This window comes from Amblyomma mixtum, chromosome 2 (assembly GCF_055824585.1).
Source record: "Amblyomma mixtum isolate Tamu chromosome 2, ASM5582458v1, whole genome shotgun sequence".
Lineage (NCBI taxonomy): Eukaryota > Metazoa > Arthropoda > Arachnida > Ixodida > Ixodidae > Amblyomma > Amblyomma mixtum.
In genome coordinates, this window is record NC_143013.1 from 312,257,561 (window position 1) to 312,277,471 (window position 19,911).

Here is a 19,911-nt window from a genome sequence, read left to right on the forward strand (position 1 = left end):
TCTGGCGTCAAACGTTCTTTTATTTCTATTCAGAACACAACTATAATCTTCATATTCATCTGAAGTTAACATACACAAAACACTCCTCTTAAACTTAAATTGGGTTTCTCAGTGACTGACATAACTGAACAAGCATGGACAGAACACATGGAAGGCAGTGGTACACAAAGATTTGCACAGACTTGCAAAGCCTATTGCATAACCTTTGGTGCACAACCATGCAGCGGGCGGCGGTGCAGCTGCGTCAGCAATTTTGAATATGTGCAGCCATACCACCACCATTGCCAGTCTTGTAAGACTCGGTTCCTTGCACATGAAATGAGTGCAAGTATAAGAAGGTTCGCCCACTTTTCCAAATCTGCTAGCAAGTTTCATAATTCCACATCAATGTGTTGTTGGTGCACATATACACACACAAGGAAAGTTATCCTTTAAGTCACAAGAACATGAGACCCAACACTTCAGTGGGTGTTCCAACAATATAAATAATGCCACTGAAACAACAGCAAAATGACAAGTTTATAAACCTGAGGGGAAAAAAAAAATGCAACGATGAAGTAGTAGCACACCCTTCCTTCCAAACAAGAAAAGTGTTGCACTAGGAGCAGAGTTCGCAAGATGTCCGCAGTGCAGAGACACGAGATGCGCAGTCTTAGTTGTGATCCTTGGGGCAGCAGATGCACACATACACTCACACTGGTGGCAAAGGCGCTCCCGGTGGCAGCCTTGCGACTAGCAATCACAGACACAGGCAACATGCGATGTGATGACTTCGGGGTTGGGTGTGAAAGTGGCGGTGGCTTGGTGTGAAGCAGACACAAGGTCACAACAAAATGGTAAGCACTGTCTCTCAAAGGAACAAACAAAACATCCAGTACGGCAGTTCCCGGAACAACAACTGCCATCATGCAGTACACTTCACAAAAAAGTTCATCATGTCTGATTATCACAACTCAAAAAATTAAGTAAGCGGTACTGCAATCATGGCCACATATAACAACCATTCAATGACCAGAGACAATGGATCTGCACAGACAGCACTTGCAGCAACTTGAGTATTTTTCTAGCGGGCATATTTTTTACCCCACGAGTGCTCACAGACAGACAAGGTCAGTGTGCTATCGAACAAAGCACCAACGTGGAGACAAGGAAGATATAAGATCATGCTGTAAACAACAAAGCGGTGGTAAGTCCGATAGATGAAAGCATGATACTCGTGTCACTACAACCACTGTATATCACAACACATGCAAACACTTTGCTACCATGAAATGAAGCCAGCGTAACATTTGTATTTTGTACTTAAGTTTCTACACTTGTTCCGGAACATGTCCTGTCCAGAGAAGTAAGCATTCTATTCAAGATGGCTAGAGAGATGTTTAACAAAAAAGTAAGGAGGCAACAGAAGGAAACACTCAAAATGTATGTTCACAACAGCCAAAAGACATTAAACAGTGCTACCAGCCATAAATGGTTGGACTGCTTATGTTGCTCCAAGTGCTGTCTGTACAATCCTTAACTTGACACACTGAAATGTGTCTCACGACAACAACAAAAAAAAGACTGGTTATGCCAGAAAAAAGTGTGGACAAAATCAAAAAAAAAAAAAAAAATGGGCGGAGCACAAGCGTGAGCTGTCAAGTGTACACCACAACTCAAGGAGTGCTTTACCTTGCCCCAACTAAAGTAACCGTCGGCATGTGAAAAGAGCACAGGCGAAGTTCTGAGGGCAGGGAAGCATGACAACCTATGTATAGCCAAAGCTTCACCAATCAAGCTGCACGTTTACTGAGGTTACAATAACACTAGTGCCGTTCTTCTTAAGGCCTTCCAGCATGAAGCCCATTCGCGTGCTCGTAAGCACCCGCAAAATGTTAGTTTGGAAAGAGGTTAGAAGCGTACACTGCTACCTGAATCTGCAGCCTACCTGCCAGAGTTATGCTGAAGACAGCAAATCCAAAACCAAAATTATTCACTTTTGAATCCACGCGGCCCACAAGTTTACAAACACCTCCCCTATGCATAATGCTCATACAAGGTTCACGCACAAGTTGAATGCACTGTTGCAATGTGTAACAAACATGCATCACATCTCTGGCAGTGCCAACAATTGTACGCATGAAAAAAGTTCACAGCAGTAATGAGCGATAGAAGTGCAGAAGTAGACTACCCTGGCATGTGAAAGTGGCCCTAATATAACCATCTGTTGTGAACATAGGCGCTGGAAGGAGATACCAGGAGTAATCTAAATCAACATGACGAAAAAAACTCATCAGCCCTTTCTCACCATTCTGTGTAAAGTTCCCTTCCTCAAGAAAACGAACAAAATGCACTTGACATAAGAACCATTCAGTCACCCCCATGCTCCATTCCCGTGGTGTACCCAATTCCACATCTAGTTCGATAGCAGGCTCTGATTGGATTGCTAGCGGCAGGAAAGCCTGACTATTTAATCACCCGCTCAGACAAAGCAAGCAGTGCAGCAGCACCTGGAACAGTTTACGGTGGTTTCCAGCCAAGCTTAAGCTCAAAGGTTTAGATGCAAGTAAATTCATTGTGGTCATGGACTACGCATGCTTCAGCATAAAGAGCAAGAGAACCAAGCTGCAGAGGCTGTGGGAGTGCGGTGGTGTAAACAGACAGACCAGCTAAGCACGAGCGTCACTTGGGGGGAGGGAGACCGTCTACTTCATGCACTCTGGCCAGTACTGGATGTAGTAGCGCTTTGTGGTGCCTTCAAACAGCCTGTCCAGCCAGTTGGGCAGGCCGTCCAGCAAGTGCTCCTCAAACAGAATGCTGCCATACATGTCCGAGTCAGTCTCCTCCGACCGTGCGAGTAGCCGCCCCGATTCCACGTCACTCGTTTCGGAGCCGCTGCTCGAGTCTTCGAGCCCGACAAAGTCTCCAGCGCTCTCTTTCTTCTGCGCAGTAAGAAGAGAAAAGAGTTAAAAGAGAATGTAGAATGTTCACACTAATCCCTATGAATTCAACTCATTCAAAACCCTGCAGCATTGCAGCACGGTGCTGCTTACGCCAAGTAGACAAATTTTAATTTTCCCAGAAACACTGGCGTACTTCAAATGCTTTACTGACATTGTGAGCAACTTTCAATATTTTAGCCTTTCTTAAACTCACATTTTATCTTTTATTAATGATGACTAACACAACTTTGCATTTGATGCAACATGGCCTCGGATGCTACAATGCCATCATGACCCAAATACTATTACTATACTAATTAGAATCTCGATTATATAAAGTGATGCGGTTGTGAAAAAAATTTGCACTATCTGAAATTTCATGTCATCCAAAACGAACAAAAATTCGTATGCTGGAGCATGGGAAATACATTCGCAAGGACCCGTTTACGGCTGATGGGATTTTTTATGACCGCACTACTCGCAGTGCATACAGTGCAACTGGTGATCACGACATTGGCGAAATGTGGGCTATGCATTGCTGCTTACTCATGGTGCGTACCGCACAACTTGTGATCACGGCATCGGCGATATAGGGCAGCGCATGCTGCTCGAGGGTGCAATTGTGGCTTGCACGTTTATGTCATCCATAGTGGCACAGGAGACTGTTCAAAACATCTGAAGTTCTGCACATTGTACACGGTGCACCTTAGCCAGTGAATTTTGAGAATTTGCATCATCCCGAAATTCGTATCAACCGTGTTCGTATCACCAAAAAATACAGACTGCAAGAAACTTCTTTTCTGCACTGGGAATCATGTAACGCAAGCTCCAAGACATTCCTGAAGAAGTGAAACTTGGTACAACCAGTGCAGAATGAGGTATATGTATTGTCACTGTCGCCTAACTTCCAGTCAGCTGTTCATTTTTTCCACATGCATTCTTCCCCCTGTGGTTGAGTGAAAGAAGCTGCCACTTTTCGTACTCTTTCACCCAACCCTAATGTTATTGCTTTTTGGCTGTTTTCTAAAACAGCTTTATTTCATGCCTTGGTATGAAAAAAAAAAAATTGGTAAGGCAGAACCTTGTGGATACATTTTTCTAATAACGCGAGAAATAAGGGCTTTATCAGGGAAAGTGTTATTTTCAAAACCACTAAGATTTTGAAAAAATTTGATAAGAATGAAGCACAAGCGAACTGACAGTTTCATTTAAAGGCTGGTCAATGCTTTTTGGCATAAGAGATGAAGAGATGGCAGAGCAAAGGCCTCTGCCATATGCAACGGTCCATTAACCCTGTCCTTTGCCAGCTGCGGCCACCGTATTACCACTAACTTCTTAATCTCATCCACACACCTAGCTTTGTGCCACCCCCTGCTAAGCTTGCCGTCTCTTTGAATCCACTCCATTACCCTTAATTTTCACTGTCCTTAGCGCAAAAGAAACATCACAACGCGTCCAGTTTGGCGACACCAAGGGGAAAGCACCAGCTACATCTCCATTTGTCAGCATCATTATTTTCATATGCCTGGCCCCATCAACGTCACCAATTCAGAAAAAGCATTCCGACAACTGACGGTCGGAATATTATGTTGAATAATGAATGTGCTTGCCAGCAAATCCTATCCAGGAATGTATTAACCAGAAGCAGAAAGAGTGCAACTCTATAGGACATTTCTACTGTTGACAATTGTGAGTCTGTGAACCAGGGACATATCAACAAGGTTCTACTAGCATCTGGTGCAAACAATCACTCGAGGAATTTATTCTGAAACCTCAGTCAAAGATGCTGCATCGCTCAGGGAGACATACAAGCATGAATGCTTTTCCCACATTCAAGCATTAGTCCTCGAATTTCACGAACAAGCAACTTCTTCTTCAGTTGCCAATTGGTTTAACTTTGTGCCTGCTGCTAGTACCCCCAAGGACATTCATTCAAGCAAGTTCACCACCCCCAACATCCCTTACAAGCCCTGTTGTCGTCGTGTATAGAGAGTGGGCTGGCGCACTTTCAAAAAGAGGAGAGGTGTGTAACAAAGCCACTCGCCTTCTTGATCACTGCTGGCTCTAGGTGCTTGGCGTGGTAGACGCAAAAGTACTTGCGATGCCCATTAAGGGATAACACGGTACCAATGCAGTTTTTTGGGTTGATGTTGAGCGGCCGTCGAACAGCCAGAGTCTGAGCGAGGATCTTGCGGTACCACTCCAAATTCTTCTCCAGCAGGAGCATGGCAAACATGAGAGTCTTGTTCCTAACACGTGGGAAAACATTCAGCACGATGACAGGAGGCAGCGTGAGCACAGCGGGCACAAATAAGCAGCCACCAGTAAAAGCTCCCAGTGACATTTCAGTAAGGTATGAATGGCACACTAAGCAAACCAGAAAAAAAAAACCACTCACGTTCAGATAAGGTGTTTATAACAGCAATTATTAGTGCAGTTAGCTCTGATGATGATAGCCAACAATATGCTGCTTGGCATTTTTTTCGGTACAGGTGGCTCTACTGCACAATCTTTTCACCACATAATTGCAGAGATAAGAAAACCTTTCTGAAGTGGAACAAGCAAGATTACTGACACCAAATTTCTTGGTAACTCCCCCAGGTTGCAAGACATACTGCATACTGCTTGCCTTGACCACACACCATGCACCAATGTCTATCATGCTTATTTGTTAAGTGTATGTTTGTTCTTGTTATGCGTTTCGCTCATCAGTATAACTAGCATAACTGAATGGCTTATCTGAAAGTGAGCACTTCTGCCCTAAACCTTTGTCCCTGTGCAGCACCTTATGGTTATCCTCAAAAGTTCACAACAGCTTTTGCAAAAAAGGCATTATGGTAATTTCTGACATCCTATCAACCAACATGCCAGTAAACAAAATGATAGGTGTAACGTGCGACCAGCACACTAGAACTTGGAATTTGAAGCCTTCGTGAAAAGGGAGCAAGAAAATTCAGTTTCTTTTGCATAGCTTTCTTGTTCTAAAGCTGCGGCAGTCATATGTACAAATTTTGAAGGGCAGCTGATGTGACATTAATAAAGTACGATGCCTAGTTACTAACCGAACCACTACGAGAACGCAGTTCCATACAATCACGCGCACTGAACACAGTCCGTACGATATTCAGTTCCTACAACTGCCGTTTCTCAATGCCCGATGCTGCCTGCCATGGCAGTACTCACTTGCGGTATGGAAACACAGCTCGGAAGAACTGTGGCAGCAGCTTGGGCTTGGACTCTTGGTCCACCAGTAAGACAACGGTCCGACAACCCGGTTTCAGAAGTCTTACAAGCCCATTGTAGGTTTCTCCTCTAAGCTCATGGATCGTCAGCTTGCACTCAGGCCTGCAAGCAAATGACAAGTCAGACTCCAGAGCACTTGAACAGTTTGGCTAGACTGTGAGGTAGCCATGCAACATAAGTGAATGAACAAATGCCTTCAGTGTGCAGTCAACAGAGGAAATCACGAACCTGTGGGTGCATGACAGGACTTCCTGGCACATTAGTCACAAGCAGGAGAATAAAGGCTAAAATAATAAGATATGCATGACACTAAAAAAAGAAGACAAGAAAAAAATGGCACTCTAGCACTGTTTGTTTTTTGTTTCACATCAAAGGATCCCAACAGTCATTTAGTCCTGTGACACCGAAGGGTAGTAAAAGTGAAAAATTTTACTGTTTCAAAGGTTAAAAAAAAAAGTCTTCAAATCTTACAACATCTCACAACAGGGCCATCAGAGGCACGCGTACAGCTGCTAACAAACATGACACCTTCAATGCCTGACCTCGCAATGCAATAGCAGTAAGAACAGCATCTGGCCACAGGAGGCAAAATGCAGATGAGAACAAGGCTCTTCTCTTGCACCTCTCAGAGTGGTTATCCAGCAGGCACATTCCCCCATTAGACAGTTCCATGCATGTTTCAGCTGCAAGCATTGACCTGTGCAGCAAAGGTGAGAGACTCACTTCGGCTTAGCTGCTGAAGGAGGCACCCTTCCTTCTCGTCTGTAGCGCTCCTGGATGCTTTTTTCTTCCATTTGCCTGAATAGAGAGAAAGAGAAAATTACACACATGATGTGTGAGCAATAAAAGGTAACGTGTGAGCAACTCGCTTTGCCCTGAAGAAGCATTACCGTATTTAGTCCTGTAATGCACCCACATTTTTTCCCAGAAGGTTGAAATCACTTTGAGAGAGGGTTCATTACACAAAGAAAAAAATAGTTTCGACACATTTTTTGTGCGAATCAAAATTTCATATGATGTGCCTGCCCACCCGCCCGTCAGTCCATCCATCAACAACAAAGGAATGTGGTCAGCCACACACATGTCGCCAATGTTTAGCATCGTTTTCTCCGAAAGGTGTCTGCTGTACCATGGCGAGATCTGAGGATATGGTGACCTTGTGACAGTCAGCGGCGCCGGCCGATTGCAGCGAGACAAAGTGAACAAGCTGAACACCGGTCCTGAAGGTCCAGTGCGCACTTTTTACGCGAGGTCAGGGAAACTCGCACGACCGTTACGAGTGTGCAATGCAAATGTTTAAGCGTTAGCTGTGGTGTGAGAGGGGCTAGACATTTTCGCTCCTGACCTCGAGCTGGCCAAATCGCTTGGCGATCTGAAGGTCCAGCTTCCTCCATTATATTTCAATGCAGACGATGTTTTATAGCATTTTGGTTTAAACTGCTATGCTCCTCTGCGATGCTAGAGTGCTTGCCACCTTTCTAAGCATACAGTGGCGCAGCTGGCCATGCAACAGCACACCGAGCAAGCCACCACTGCCAGCATGGCATGATGTTATCGGCGCGCAGCATTTTGGCACGCTGTCAAGGTCAGCACTGCGGACGGTGCAAAACTGAGGAACATGCTAAGAAAAGGTAATGCTAAAAAAAAAAGTAAATTCTCAACTACTAAAGTGGGGTGTGGTTTCCTTATGCAAGTGGGTTCATTATGCAAGTAAATACTGTAGTACTTCTAGTGGCTTAAGATTCAGAGTGTTTCAAGTGTCCTCAAACAAATACGAGCACTCTTTTCAACCACTTCTTTACACATGAGCGCACTGACAACAATAACAATATACCGTATTTATCCACATGTAACGCATCCAAGATTGTAACGAAAGTCGCACATTTTCTATCGCATTTTCTCGTGACAATGCATGAAATCCGCACTCAGTATGCAAGTGCGCCGTCTCTGGCAAGGAGTTTATCACCGTTCGGTCACTGCTCCGATATGTGTTAATTGGCATTTGCGGCTCAGAGGTTCTGTTGATCGACCAATGCGGCACTCTAAGTTTTTTTTCTTTTCATTTCCCGAATTGAGGGCTGGCCTGCACAACCCATCAACCAATGTGTAAGTAAATACGACGTAGTGTGCCTTTGTCTGCATGTAATATTAGACTTTAATGTAAATATTCGATTATAACGCTAGGGGTGACTTTTCACTTTAATTGCAGTAGAAAAGCTCGCATTATATTTAAGTAAATATGATAATCCAGAAAAGAGTACAGCGGAATAAGTGCTGTACATTTTCTGAAAAAATATGTCTCTTGGCAGCAGGTGAAGGTAGCAGTTGTGAAACCTTACTCGGAATTTGCGCAAACTTTCGATCGAAACCTTCCCACAGGAAACCACAGCCCTTAAAAGCGTCCCCTTCAATGAACCCTGGGTGCCGCAGGAGGACAGGAGACTCACACTAGGTAGGACATGAAGTAGCCAACCAGCACGATGAAGCCGAAGGAGAGCGCCACCGAGAGGGCGGGCAGGACTTCGTAGCGTGTCAGGTGGTCCCGCAGAGCGTCCCCCATGAGCACCAGGCGGCGCAGGATGCGTCCCAGGAGGCCTCGGGCATGCTCGTCCACCAGGACGCCCAGGCGCGCATCGTGCGGCAGGGCCTCCGACGAGTGCAGGAGCCGCGACAGGGCATTCTCCAGCTCCTGCTTGCTCTCGTTCAGCTGCGCACGCATATGCCCCAGCACATGCCATTTGAACAGCCACACTCGCTGCCCTTAGGTCAACCAAAAGCACAAACATTTTTACAGGCAAATGAGCATCAAAAGTTATCTGATGAACCAAAAAATTGCCAACGATTATGTTTCTTCCTAATGCGAAATATGAGCGCAGCTCATCAGCTGTTTCAGCTTTTCGATACATTGAGGCAAAGAATTCCAGCAACACATATATGTACAATAACAGACAACTTGTTATTGTTCACACATATTCCTTCTTCAAGAAAGACTCCACTAATGGTTCTTGACTGTCATGAAGGAAGCCTTGTGGACGGAGAAATAGATGGATATATGCACGACTTGCTACACAAACGCCTGGTTCTCAAAGACGAGGTGACGTCAAAGAGGAGGTGAGGTCTGCCCAAGTATTTCACGAGGTTGTCACAGCTGTGGGAGCTGTTAGGAGCAAGAGGAACCAGATGTTCTCCCATATCTCGCTAATCTTTATATCTACATTGAAGTCCCCACCCACCCTGCCACCCTGGCAGGTGGCAGAGTTTATGTTGTCAATGCCAAAGCATGCGGGCCACATCTGTCACTACCCCCCACATAGCTTCATTAAGGTGTCCACTGTTTAAAGAGGGCAGTTATGCCCCTTCCCTCTGGTTCAGGTGTCCACCATGATGTGTGAAACTGATACTGCCCATTTCCTTTCCACAAAAACCAATTCACAAATTTTACCCTCTGCTTTCCAAGTGAGGGGGCAGGCTTATGTCTTCTCAAACCTAAGCAGTCTTAAACCTCTCTGCCAACTTAATTTTTTTTTTTTTTTTCAAACACAATTAGGGTCCTGGAAAACAAGTGCAACAGATTTTGGTGCATTTCAAAGGTTTGGCTGTGTGTTGGAAAATGTCCAATAAAGAGAAAATTATGAAATTTCGAAAATATAAGGCCCCTCTTTGCTCGAATGTGTGCTTACGTACATTGGTTGCACTGCTGTGAATGGCAATAAGTGTTTAAAAGTGATTTACTGACTTGCAAAATTCATGTGAATCCCCTTGCTTTTTTTTTAAGACGTCAAGAAGTTGAGGACTTTTACTTAATGACTAAGTGGCAGTTCTTGCTTTCCCAGCATTTTATGCACAACTCCTCAGGATGAGCAACCCTAAATAAAACGACAAAGAAACAACGAAAAGCAGAAATGGGACCCACAAACTTACCTTCTGGGGCTCATCAAGCCACGGAGCGTCAATCCACTGGTATTGGACTAAGTTCTGGTTCTTCCTCCACAAGATGACCATGTGAAGGATGGGGTCTTCGGGTGAATCTTCACCCGAGCTCAGGGTATTAACAAATTCCTTCTGCTTTTCCTTGTATACAAACATAAACCTGTGAGCCACAGGAAAAAAAACAGAGCATCAGCATTGGTAGATTGTTCCTGGGACAACATGAGCTACCGTCTCTTCCATGTATCCTCATCACGTATTATTAGGCGAAAGCTGCACTAAGGGGATCAGGCAGAGGTTTTTTTGCTAAGCAGACCAGCAGAGCTGCTACCATGATGGAAAAAAAAAGGCAAGAAAAGCTAATTAGTCGCCGCTCTTGGCCGGATATTAGCTGTGGTTTGCTGTATCGTGGTTGCTCTAGTTCTTCCTTTACTGCTTTTTAATTGGTTGCAGAACATGTGCAGCCGCCTTAGATCTGTACGTCCTGCGAGTGGCAGCTACAGGCCAGCTACAGTTAAGAGCTCATCGCGTCACTGTGTTTTGAACACCTTTTTTTGGCATTTTAGGCATGTAACTTGGGCGGCTGGGCGTAAAAACGATTCAGCTGTCCGATGTGTGAACTTATAGAAGTCCTGAGTCAAGGTGAGCCTGGTTGAGTCATGAGCGGAAATGTGCAAGTGAGCCTGAATGAGCGAGTAGTAAAGCATCAAAAAAAAAAAAAAATGTCAAGGATGAGATTTTGGTTACTTTTGTCATTGCCATTGAAGGACCCGATGCATTAACGAAAAACGCAGATTGAATTCTGCAAGCACTAGGGAAGGAATGGTTCAGATCTTGTGCCAAGAAATGCTAATTGACATTTTTATGAAGTGAAATCATCAAAAAATGTCTTTGTACCTCATTCAACAGTTACATTTTTCAAAATTAGGTGGTTCGGATCATATGTTTTCCTGGATAATGCATTTTTTTCCCGCAACTTTTTTAAAAAACGCATCAACGAGGTTTTACCGTATTTCAGGTACTGCAGTGAGAAAGCTGGCACTGCAAAGCATTTTGATGCAGGCACACAATCTTCGATTCGAAGAGCATTGCCATTTTCTTGCGCTGATGATCCTGGTGTTGCGGTACGCCTCCCTTCGCTTCTCCACTCCCTTTTCATGTATCAATACTAAAAATACTCACCTCAGAAGAATACTTTAAACCTGCTCTCTCCAAGGATGGGTGCGTGCCGGGCCTTTGCGCAGCGGTGCATAAGTGGTGTGGAGGAAGAGGCAAGCTCGCATATGCCCATAACACGTCTCTGCCTGGAGCCCCGCGACGCACAACATTGCGAGGTTACTCTATGCAAAGACTCACCCCGGAAATCCGAGGTACTGCGTCCTCTGATCGGTATAACATGGTGTGCCGCGTGTATGTTCCACTTCCGGCGCGTGTGCAGTGCCTTCGGTTACTTTTACACTTTCGCGCAACAGACAACTCTGGCCGTAGCTTCCTCCGGCAGTGGCAAGAACGTGCAATCATGCGAGCACAGTGTGGTCACATGACCATATGCCACGCAAATGAGGTTGGAGAATAGCGGCACCAGATGCAACACATCCAAATTCTCAGCCACAGTTGTACATTGAACTCTAAGGGATGCATGACTCGGTGCCGTGCAAGTCTGGAGTATGAATAGTGTGTAAAGATTGAGCATCAGAAGAGTTTGTCAAGAACTTTTATATTTAAGATTATAGCAGCATGTAACGAATCGCATGGCAAGGGCTTGAGGTTATGATGGTTAGTGCCCTTTGACTTGCTGCTGATTGAACACTGCCTAACACAAGTCTGAAAGCCATTTTTCTGTTTTATCTTTCATTTCAGTTGTCTTAGTGAATTCTTCAAAACCGGTCTTTCGGCATGTGTTATTCAGCTCTATGAACTGCCTCTTTTTTTTTCACTTGTACATTTCCAGTTGCAAACTATTCGAACAAAATAACTATTCGCTTCAAATTCTCTTCGAACTGAAAACTCACTATTCGTACATGCCTAGAAAGAAGCCATGGTACCTGACGCGTTCTACTGGGAATCCCTTTTGTTGAATGTAGTCTCTCAGCTGGGCTCGATTTGGGTCATGCAGAGCTGTGTTTCCCGTAATGAGCACCACGCAGAGACGACGGCGTGTGCGGACTGCTTCAGGTGGGCAGAGCTCATCGAAAAGGAGCTGGGATGAGACTCGAGGCAAAATCAGGAACCTGCACAAGGAAGACAAGTTAGCTAAGTACACAATTGGCAAGCTATGAGCCCAACCCTTAAGCACGCATTTCTGCAGATAAAGTGTTTACATGACGACACAAGCACGACAGCAACACAGGTGATAAGCACACACAACTGTACTCCTTAGTACATTCTGCTTCCACAGCAGGTGAACATTTTATCGCTATAAAAATGGCGTCGCACTCTCTGTCCTGAAAGCGAGTGTGCACATGAGAAAGCATGCATGGGTGTAGATGGAGAGAGAAACAGGGGACTTATGATTTTCCCATAAAAAGTCATTTTTGCACACAGAAATGCAGGTGAGTTTTCAAAAAGTAATCTAAAAGCCTAGCATAACCTCTTGCTAACCTTGCTTCCCTTTAACGTTCCTTTAAGAGCAATAAACGTACAGTCTCAAAGGATGATGTTGATTCAAGAAATTCTTCCAGTGAACAGCGCTGTTATGAACTAGTATAACAATGTAGCTGTTGAAACTGCAAAATATACGGCCTGTTCTGTGCACACCAGCCCACAAAACCTTCTTGCAGATCCAACACTTGTCCGCTTTGCAAGATGTGCAAGACTCACCGGTTTGCCCTCAACACATCCCGGAGAGATTGCGGGTCCAGCTCAGCCATGCTAAGGAGTGCCACGGGGGTGCTGGTGTGTTCGTTGAAGATTAGCAGGGACTCCTGGCGAACACCAACACCAGCGTGGCGCCGGCGCAGGGGCTCTGTCTCGGGCTGCCCCAGCCGCACATAGCCAAAGCGAACACGCTCCCGAAACTGGAAGGCTGCCAGGAGGTAGCGAAGCCGCACTGACACCGATGGACTGAACACAACTGCACGCACCCGGTTGTCAGACCTGGGCAGAGGGGCAAAGAGGCGTGTTCACAGAACCAAACACACTGAGCCAATGGCATCAAAGCACACCAACGTACGACACACACTACAAAGAGCATAGGTATACTGAATAAATATTTATATAAAAGCTGAAATTATATAGAAACTGGCGATAAACAACTTGCATGTATGCACATACACACACTGTATTTACTCAAATGTAGCCAGAGTTTTTTTGGTTTTTTTTACCAAAAATAGAAGCGTAAAGCCCCTTCTGGCACTGCAACTTATTATGCAGCGTTAAACATGCACTCTACCGTATTTGTTCGCATACAGGTTGATGCGTCGTATAGGTCACCCCTACCTAAGAAAACAAAAAGAAAAAGAAAGTTCAAATGTCGTATAGGGCAACCAACAAAAACTTCAGGCCGCAAACATTCAAACAAGATGACAAGCATGCTACATCATAAATTGGAACAGTGGCAGTGCAGTGAGAAATTTGTCACCGAATTTGCTCAATGGCGCACTGAGCGTGAATTCAAGGCCCCAGCCTGCAAAAAGCATGATAGAACACCCAAGACATATTTGGCAGACACCCTTAACATCAGCAGCACTGCCAATCTGTGTAAAGCTTGAAAGGACTGGCACTGCAGACGCACTTTTCAGCAATATCGAACTTGTGTGCTGTCGCGCAGTTTTTCGATGGCTCCATGTGTAAGATGACTGGTGGCTTAAATGCTGTCCAGAACAGTCACTGACATTCGAGGGGCACAACTCGCCACAGAGTTGGGCATCGGGCAACCGGGAGAAGTGTCATTTTTACAATAAAGCATCTAAAGGGCACAGTTGGCACGGTAGACACGGTGCCTATGCTGTGTGGCCATCTTGAAAAATAAGGGGTGTGAAGCCTTCTCGTGGGAATAGTGGCAGCAACTACCACCAAACTTTTACGATGGCTTTGCCTTCCTACAAAGAAAAGGCACAAGAAAGCCTTTTTTTGAGAATTTTTTTTTGTTCAAAAACTTTTACCCAGCTTTCAGCATACTGCAACTCTGTTCCTCACAGTACATTCATGCGCTTTTTCTTTTTTTCCTGTTACATGCCGGCAAAGGCAACCCTTGCGTTATATTAGCGCTTTTTTTTTTTTTTTTTCTGCATTTCACACCCACAAAGTTTGCTCAATACAGTACATACTGTTGCAACTGCAGAAGATTCTAACTATACATATGCATGCTGCTGGTGAAACCATATGTATTCCTTCTTTGGAAGTTTTCGCATGACATCATAAGGTCAGGTCAACTAGAACTATGCACATGTTGCGTTTATGGTAACCTGTCACATGTCCCTCACTGTTTGGTGCATGCAAAACAAAGCGAAAGAGAATGCCTCCTCAGCTTTAGCTTGCAGTCAACCATTACCCTCCAGATAAGTTTGGATGACTCCTTTTATACCTTCAGGTCAATGCAAAAGTAAAGACAAATTTAAGCGTTGAGAAGTTGAAAAGTTAAAATTCTGGCAGCACGTGTATACACATAAAGAGAAGCTTTCACCAGTCAACATCAGCCTGTTTTCACAAACTTCTTTACACCTCCTCTCTCTATTCGGGGAATGCTAGGAGCAAGATATACATGCTGGTATCTTTGAAATGAAGAGTGGTATGATGCTAGAGTGAATTCGCACAGAATAAAAAGAAATCTACCAGAAGCATGTTGACTTGCTCAGCAGCTAGTCACATCCGCAACAGCCACTTTCCTTGTGCTCATGTCTCCAAAACAGACGTCCGCTATGTCCTAATTTTTCTTAGCTCTAAAAACATATGACTGTTTAAGTCACTTTTTTGAACCTTATTGTGCTCCTACTTCAGGAGGTCAGGTTACATTTGATACCCAACCTATATGTCTAGGAAGGGCCCTTGCAAAGCCCTTTTAGGGTGTACAGGATGACCTTGTCACAGCTTGCTACTTAGTTTGCACAAGTAAAAAAGCTTCTTTCTACAAGCCAGTAGCACGAGACTGTTTTCACACCCAATAATTGGGCAGTGTCTGCCTTTGTAATCGCAATACAATCTTGCTAAATGTACAGAAAGGTACTGAACCAAAAATCTACACACATGCAACAGCACAGCTTGATATATGAGTTGTGTTTCAAGGAAAAATGGATAGAAGGCAAACACACCATCCTGCAAGGAAGTCGTCGAAAGATGCCATGTCCTCCAGGACAGTAACGGTGTCCCTAGGGAAGAGGCGGCGGCAGAAGTCAATGGCATTCACTAGGCTCAGCTGGTCCTGGCGATAGTGAACAACCCGTCCTTCCACCAGGCCTATCAGATACGGCAGGCTGCCAACACCCAGCTTGTGCGCTAGGCCAGCTTCATGTTGTGCATGAATGGTAGCAAAACCTACACCTGCCAAAGAGAAGGCAAGCACGACCAGATGATAAAAATAACACCTGACACTTCCAAACCTTCACACCCTTTAAAAGCGCGCTGCACTCGGCCAGCTGCAGCATTTTAAACGCTTGAGCAAAGTCAACAGCAGAACACATGATCGGACATGCAAACGCAAGACGAGTCACTTACAGTAAGACAGCACCAGTAACATCACTTGCAACAGTATTTACTAGAGAAAAATAACTGAGAGGCAAGCAGCTGCAGAAGCCTACAACAATAAAAGAATGGCTGCATGTGGAAAGCAGGTACAATTCCAAGCTACAGGTAATTTACCCTTCAAAGCACTTTGTACACAACTGTGCATATTGCAAATTTGCACCTTTTTCCAGAGTGTGCTCTAGCTGGCACTAATTTCTTTGTTTCAGGCGAATTTCGCATCCTTCACTATACAAACAGGATGCTTTTTTATGTGAACTAGTGAACGCAATAAAAACTATGTACAGAACAGAGAGCTTGGTAACATGGCTTCTGCCATTTTCTTGCTATCAGGTATTACCACAGATACTAATGACACTTTTTTCCCCTGGATTTCTTGTATCATGTGCATCTTCAAATCATAAAATGATTCGACAATACCTAAGGTGTAGATTTCACAAATCACCATGTTCTAATGTTATAGTTTACAGCTATTCTGACAGCTTGCAAGGAATTTTAATGTGTGTGTAAAAAAATTAGCCACTGGTGGTTTCCATTGAAAAACTAACAAACTGGTTTCCTTGATGCCTGGAAAGGCTTTTTATTCCAAAAAATATTTGTTTTCAATCCAAATGATAAATGGCACCTGAAAGGGTTATACATACAGTAACGGCATACAGGACAAGTTTGTCTCGCAAGTGAATGCGGCAATACATACAAATGGACTGCATACGTAACAAAGATGCAAACATAATAATGAAATGCCTTTTACAACTCTTCAATGAAAGCATTCTCCCCATTACAAAAAGCCAATGCATTGTTACACTGGCACATTCATCTACTACTCTTGAGTCAGAAAAAGCTGCCTGCCCATGATCTAGTCTCAGCTACCGTACGGTAAAGCCCATTGAGACAACAAATAAACATGCTGAGAGGAAAAGTTCTGATGAGCACAAAATATTATGGTGTTCATCCACACAACATTATCGTGACCATGAAGGAAACATGATCATAAAACATGTCATGTTACTACAGCATACACAAGGAGCAAACACAGAACGTTTGGAGGCAAGTACATACCTAGAGGCTCCATTTCCTGGACTATTCGCTGCCATATCGGCTCTACATGAAGGCAAGGAAAGCAAAGGTCTCCATAAAATAGGATCAGGTATGGCTTGAAGTTACTGTCCGGGACCACCCTATTTTCATAAGCCCTGGGGGAACAGAGAAATGCAGAACAAGTTACACCAATACATGCAGATTAAGCATTGTTGGATATCACTTCTCTCTGAAAAATGAACTGTTTTGTTAAGCTAACCCGTATATGCCTAGAGTCCCACATGTAGCTTGTAGGACATCGCTTTTTTGTGCTGTAACTCTTAAAGAGTTATTGTGTAAAAGCTTGCACCTGCTAACATAGAGTTAAGAGGCTCCAAACTTTTCCTGTGAGGGCGCTGGATTGTGTGCATTCAGAAAGTGCCACCAGTCTTCTCTGGAAGCAGGCAGCAGATTCGACCACATAGACTACATTACGATTCTGCAAGAAAATCAAATAAGATTTGTGCGTTGTGATAAGAAAACCACTGTGCACATGAGAATTGTGGTTTTAAAGTCGATGTCAAATGTTTAAAGCTAAACCACACATAATAGGTAAATTCCTTAAGTTTTGGCATATATGGGTTCAGGGTCTCAATGTAACCACTTCAGGCAAATCAAGCATGTTTAAATCTTGTTTACATGTCTTGCTTGCACTGGAAGCATTCGTCACAACCATTATTCAAGCTAAAAATATGTTTACTCCAATGTTTCGCTTTTAGCTATTCAAGAAAGGTTCAAAGTTGAAAGAGACATTACTACAGCAAAAAATTAAGCACTCATAAAAAGCTACCTTAGCTATCCAGGCATGTTTCTAGAAGCCTATATTTTTCATTTAGAAATATTGTCCATTAATGGCAATAATAATTTCCAACTTACTTGAGTGTGATGGTAGCCTTGTGGAATACAGAACCTTGGTTAAAACTGAACTTAAACTTCATGTTCCCTTTAGAGAACACTGTAGACTCAAAAGGATCAAAATCAAATCTATTGAATTGACTGTAATCAGGCTGCCTCCGGAAATTTGGTGTGTCTTCGGTTTGGCCATACTTGTCAAAGTTTTCTTTGCGTTCAGGGTCAGTCAGGAGCTGCAATATCAGCATACAGCAATTTTAAAAGCCTTGCACAGTACAAGACAGAAAAATGAACACACCGAGAAGACTGAAGAAAGGCTGGTGAGAAAATTGAGTATGAAGGGCAAAACTGACTGCATCTTAATTTTAATAATACTACCACGACCCGATATTGTGATAAGATAAACTGTGATAAAATAAAATAAATAAGAAGGTAGTAATCGATCGATACAGGCAAACTTCACTGTGTGTGCAGTGTCCCTTTAATGCTGTGACTTAAAAGCAAGGCAAAGTCCATTCTACCCCATTTGACCATGTTCTTAAAGGAAAAAATTGAAGTTGGTCGAAGCCGACAGGCAACCATGTTCGAACGATAAAGACGCTACAAAATGGAACTTTCATACACTGCACAAGGCCAAAAAATGAATTGCAGGTGTCGCCATATTTGGATGATTTTGCAAGTAAACTGAGGTGCGTCAACACAGATATTTTGGGTGCAGATCTGAGAGGCTAGGCTGTACAGCCATTCTCCAAAAAACAATGATCGCAAACATCAACATACCCAGCGAGAACCGTAGAATCGATTCTACGGACAAAAACTGGATGGAGTTGTTCTGTAACTCTATTGGTTGGAAGATATTATGAAATAGAAGATATTATGATTGCCCATTACTAATCAGCCATTTCTGATAAAACAGATATATAGTTGATACAAAGTGTCATTCTCATATGTTCCAGTTATGAGCTATCACAGAGCAGGCTGGCATACACACTGAAGTAGGCTGTGTGGTCAGCCAGGTAAGAAGCTGATAGGTGAGAAGATTAAAACGGCTGGCGCCACAATCGGCGCCCGTATAACTGGCTGGAGCTCGCACTACCTGCGCTAGCGTAGGGATTAAACGTTTGGTGCTTGGGTATGACAACATGGCACATAGAATCATTTGACTGGCAAACGGATTAGTGTAGCTCGTGCCCTCATTCGATTTAAAAGGCATACCTGTACAGTCATTTAAGAAGAGTAGTGCACACAGGAGAAAGAAAAATTGCAACAGCAGCACGAGACGTCAGTAGTACATCTGTCTTTTACTTGTCTGCAGTAAATCAAAAAGAAAGGAGCCCCTCCCCTCCAGCACAGCGCAAATTACATCTATATGAAACAAGCGGTACAAAGTCTCGGAGAATGCGATGCACTTTCTCACCTCATAAGCTTTGGTAATCTCAATGAACTTTTCAGATGCCACAGGGTCTTTGTTTTTGTCAGGATGCCTGGAAAATGTAGGAAAGATCTCAGAAGCAACGACGATTGCACCTATCGCATCAAAAACATTTAAAAGCGCCGCCGCAACTATGTAGATATAGCCAATATCTTAGCTCGTGCATTTTATTTGCAATCACAGAAGAAATAAATATGCTGACAGCTCGTTAACCGTTACTCTGCGTAGAAAACAAGATGAAACGCGTTCGTCACATCGGGATGCATGGATATATGTCTAGGAATATTCAGGAAGATTGATGGATGCCTGCGAAGACACTTCCAGGCACGATCGGCATTATTTCTGATGGCGTTCGGCTTCAACACGCTGTGCAAATCCTCCCAATGTTCTGAAGCAGGTTGTGCGCTTCGACTGTAGCTTTTAATGCAGTGAACAAGTAGCAAGCGCAGTTGTAAGCCAGCCATCCTTTCGAACCGCAACTACAAATTCACTTACCATTCTCTGGCCAGCCGCTTGTAAGCGCGTTTGATATCCGCAGCGTTTGCTGTACGGGGCACACCAAGCGTTTCGTAGGGATTCACAAGAGCACAGTAAACACAAGTAGACGTAATTAAGCAAAATAGCGCGTAAAAAAGCAGCATTACTGTGAGATAGCGGAGAGCTACTCAAGGGGTGCTGCGGCCCTCGAGAATTTCCGACGCGCCATCTAGCTATAACACATGAGCCGATGAGCCAGCTATGAGCAGCTATGAGCTACATGTGCAGGACGGATAGATGGTA

At 44.0% G+C, this 19,911-nt stretch overlaps 1 protein-coding gene across 1 annotated transcript; it reads right to left on the bottom strand.

Annotated features, from left to right (window-relative positions):
* Window positions 1-19,862, bottom strand: l(3)80Fg (dnaJ homolog subfamily C member 16 l(3)80Fg). The gene is made up of 13 exons (XM_089575011.1): window positions 19,627-19,862; window positions 19,117-19,183; window positions 17,724-17,932; window positions 16,830-16,963; window positions 15,341-15,569; window positions 12,912-13,187; window positions 12,137-12,322; window positions 10,086-10,254; window positions 8,612-8,871; window positions 6,888-6,962; window positions 6,105-6,266; window positions 4,966-5,170; window positions 1-2,921 (listed from the first exon to the last, which is right to left on the bottom strand). The coding sequence occupies exons 1-13, from the start codon at window positions 19,770-19,772 to the stop codon at window positions 2,685-2,687; spliced, it is 2,355 nt and encodes a 784-aa protein (XP_089431137.1). The 5' UTR covers window positions 19,773-19,862; the 3' UTR covers window positions 1-2,684.
* Window positions 19,863-19,911: the final 49 nt, after the last annotated feature.